General features: G+C 56.6%; 1 protein-coding gene across 1 annotated transcript in view; it reads right to left on the bottom strand.

Annotated features, from left to right (window-relative positions):
* Positions 1-2,164: 2,164 nt before the first annotated feature.
* Positions 2,165-2,421, bottom strand: part of IER5 (immediate early response 5) — a 742-nt gene continuing 485 nt past the window's right edge. Inside the window, exon 2 of the mRNA XM_044439135.1 lies at positions 2,165-2,410. Within this exon, the coding sequence (XP_044295070.1) occupies positions 2,165-2,410 (246 nt within the window). The remainder of the gene's footprint in view (positions 2,411-2,421) is intronic.

Consider the following 2,421-nt stretch of genomic DNA (forward strand, 5'->3'; position numbering starts at 1 on the left):
TAACCGGAAGACATCATGGCAAGGAATTAAGTCTGAACGGTTCCCAGCGTCCAGCACTAGCAGCAAACGCTGCCAGTTACTCGCTAGGCTTAATAGTTGTGAGAAGCCTGTAATGCCTCAGTGGAGATACGAGATCACCAGCTCCCATGCTGGGAATTCCTCGCCTCATCCTGAGAAGAGGAAAGCTTTGCTACGAGTAACCAGGCTTTCTGGCCTCAGCTCCCCCTCCTTCCCCTTGCCTCTCAGGAAAAAGAGCTAGTTTATGTACACTGACAGCCTCAGAAGCTGCGAGTGAGAGGAAATGTACACAGGGCCTGGCTAGGGGTGTTGCTCTTTGGCTTTGCACATGGAACCAGCAGTGCGCAAGACGTCCACGTAACCGCTGCCCTCGGAGCAACGACTGACACATCAAGAAGCCCCGAGACGCAAGGGATGGATCCAAGCTGCTCTTTTGCACCACGTGGATTCCATAAACTGCATGTCAGCTTTGACACTGGCGGCCACCAGGCCCCCGGGAAAGTGTGTGCTTCAGGGAAGGTGTGTGTGCCCACACACACTTCACTTAGAATGTCAAGACGTTTTAAATAACAAAAGAGATTGCCAAAGAGCACAGTTCACAACATTAACTGAAGGATGGACCCCTCCAGAAGTCCTTGCATCACTGGAAACCAACTCAGGTCTCAGCAATTATCCCCTTTTTCCGGGAACAGCTGCTTAGGTGCAATCCTATGCACATTTAGACAGACAGGAGTCCTTCAACACCCCAAATACCCAGCCAGGATCTGGGGCTGAAACAGAGCCTGACAAGGCACCCAGGGGTGAGTGTGGGGGTCAGACTGTGGGCACAGAAAATGCTGGAGGGAGGGAGCAACATCAGCCCTTGCAGGTGGCAGGTAACTGAGTTCCTGGATTGGCTAAGTTTAGGATGCACTTTAGGAGCCAGGCTGACACCTCCCCACTAGGAGCAGAACTTCCAGCCCCCCAGGGACCCCACATCTCAGGATACCCTCTCCACACCTGGCTTTGGGGGAACTACTCTCAGCAGCGATCTTCCAAAGTAGTCCTCGGGATGAATCGGGAGCAGGGCTAGGGAGCAAAGTCTAAGAGTCGAGGGGACTTTTGTTTGCTTTTTACGGCTCTTGAGTGCACAGGGTTTTTTTACAGGCAGATGTTGGGGAGGCGGCAGCTTCTTCCCAAGGTCGCACATGGCTTTCCCATCACAACCGTAACATCAATCCATAATTAGGGCTGCCAGACAAAAGCTTTTTCACCTGCAACATCGCACTTTCACAGAGGCAGGTCAGGAAAGGGGCTCAGCAGTAGCCTTCTGCTGCAAAATTCGCATTATCTCCCCAGCCCTGGGGATAAGATTAGCAGCGAGTGGATGACTCAGGGTCTGCCGCCTGCACAACCCCCGCCCCCCCCCCGCAGCCAAATAGGGCGAGCGAATGGAAGCATCCATGCACCCTCCCGCACCAGGGAAGTGCAGAAACCCCACGTTACCAATGTCCAAACATTTAATACGTGTCATACATGCAAAGTTATATTTCCATACAAAAGCACAGCAACTGGGGACACAGAATACGTACAGAATCACCATGAAGACTTAAGAGCCTTTATATAACAAAGACCGGGTGTCATTGAAGCCCCAGGGCACACGGAGCCGGAGATCGGCGCACGAAGCCACACCAACACATCTGCCATCGCACCGTAACAACGTTCGGGAAAGCCCTCCTTCCCTTGCCCCGAATGCCACCCCAAGCTTGCAACAAAGTGTTCCGTGGTTGCTCAAGAAAAAAAGGTATGACCTTCACAACAAACTTCAATGGAAGGGAAGGAGAAGCAGAAGGGAAATTCCGCACAGGGTTCTTAACCGAGTTGGAGACAAGCCAGAACGTTTTCGCGCAGTCTGAAACTGCAGCCCCAAGAGGTCCGAAGAAGCTTCCCCGCGGGGCTGGCCGCTGCCCCAAACCCAGTCCCACAGCAAAGCGCCCCACGGCGCCCGGAGAAGAGGGCAGGGCGCGGAGAGCCCCCGCTTCCCCCCGAGCAGCCCAAAGCCGTCCGGAAAGCCCAGCGCTGCTCGAACCGCGGAAAAAGCCCGGCAGTCCTCGCCGCGCCTCCGCGGCCGCGGCGCCCCACGACGTCCGAGCCCGGCGAGGCGCGTTCAGAAGGCCACGATGGCCGTGCTCCACGGGTTCAGGCTGCGGAGCACCGCCTCGTCGCAACAGTTCTGCCCGGGCTCCGAGTCCGCCCCCGCCGCCGCGCCGCCCCCCTCCTGCCGCCTCCGCCGCGGCCGGCTGCCGTCCGAGGGCTTTTTGCTGAGCAGTCCCGAGAAGCTGGAGCCGAAGATGCTGATGAGGCTGGCCACGTTGCCCGTCTCCATGTCCTCCTCTTCCTCCCGGCGAGCCTTCTTCAGCGGCG

The sequence above is a fragment of the Varanus komodoensis genome, unplaced genomic scaffold, assembly GCF_004798865.1.
Source record: "Varanus komodoensis strain SLA01 unplaced genomic scaffold, ASM479886v1 scaffold34_1, whole genome shotgun sequence".
Classification (NCBI taxonomy): domain Eukaryota; kingdom Metazoa; phylum Chordata; class Lepidosauria; order Squamata; family Varanidae; genus Varanus; species Varanus komodoensis.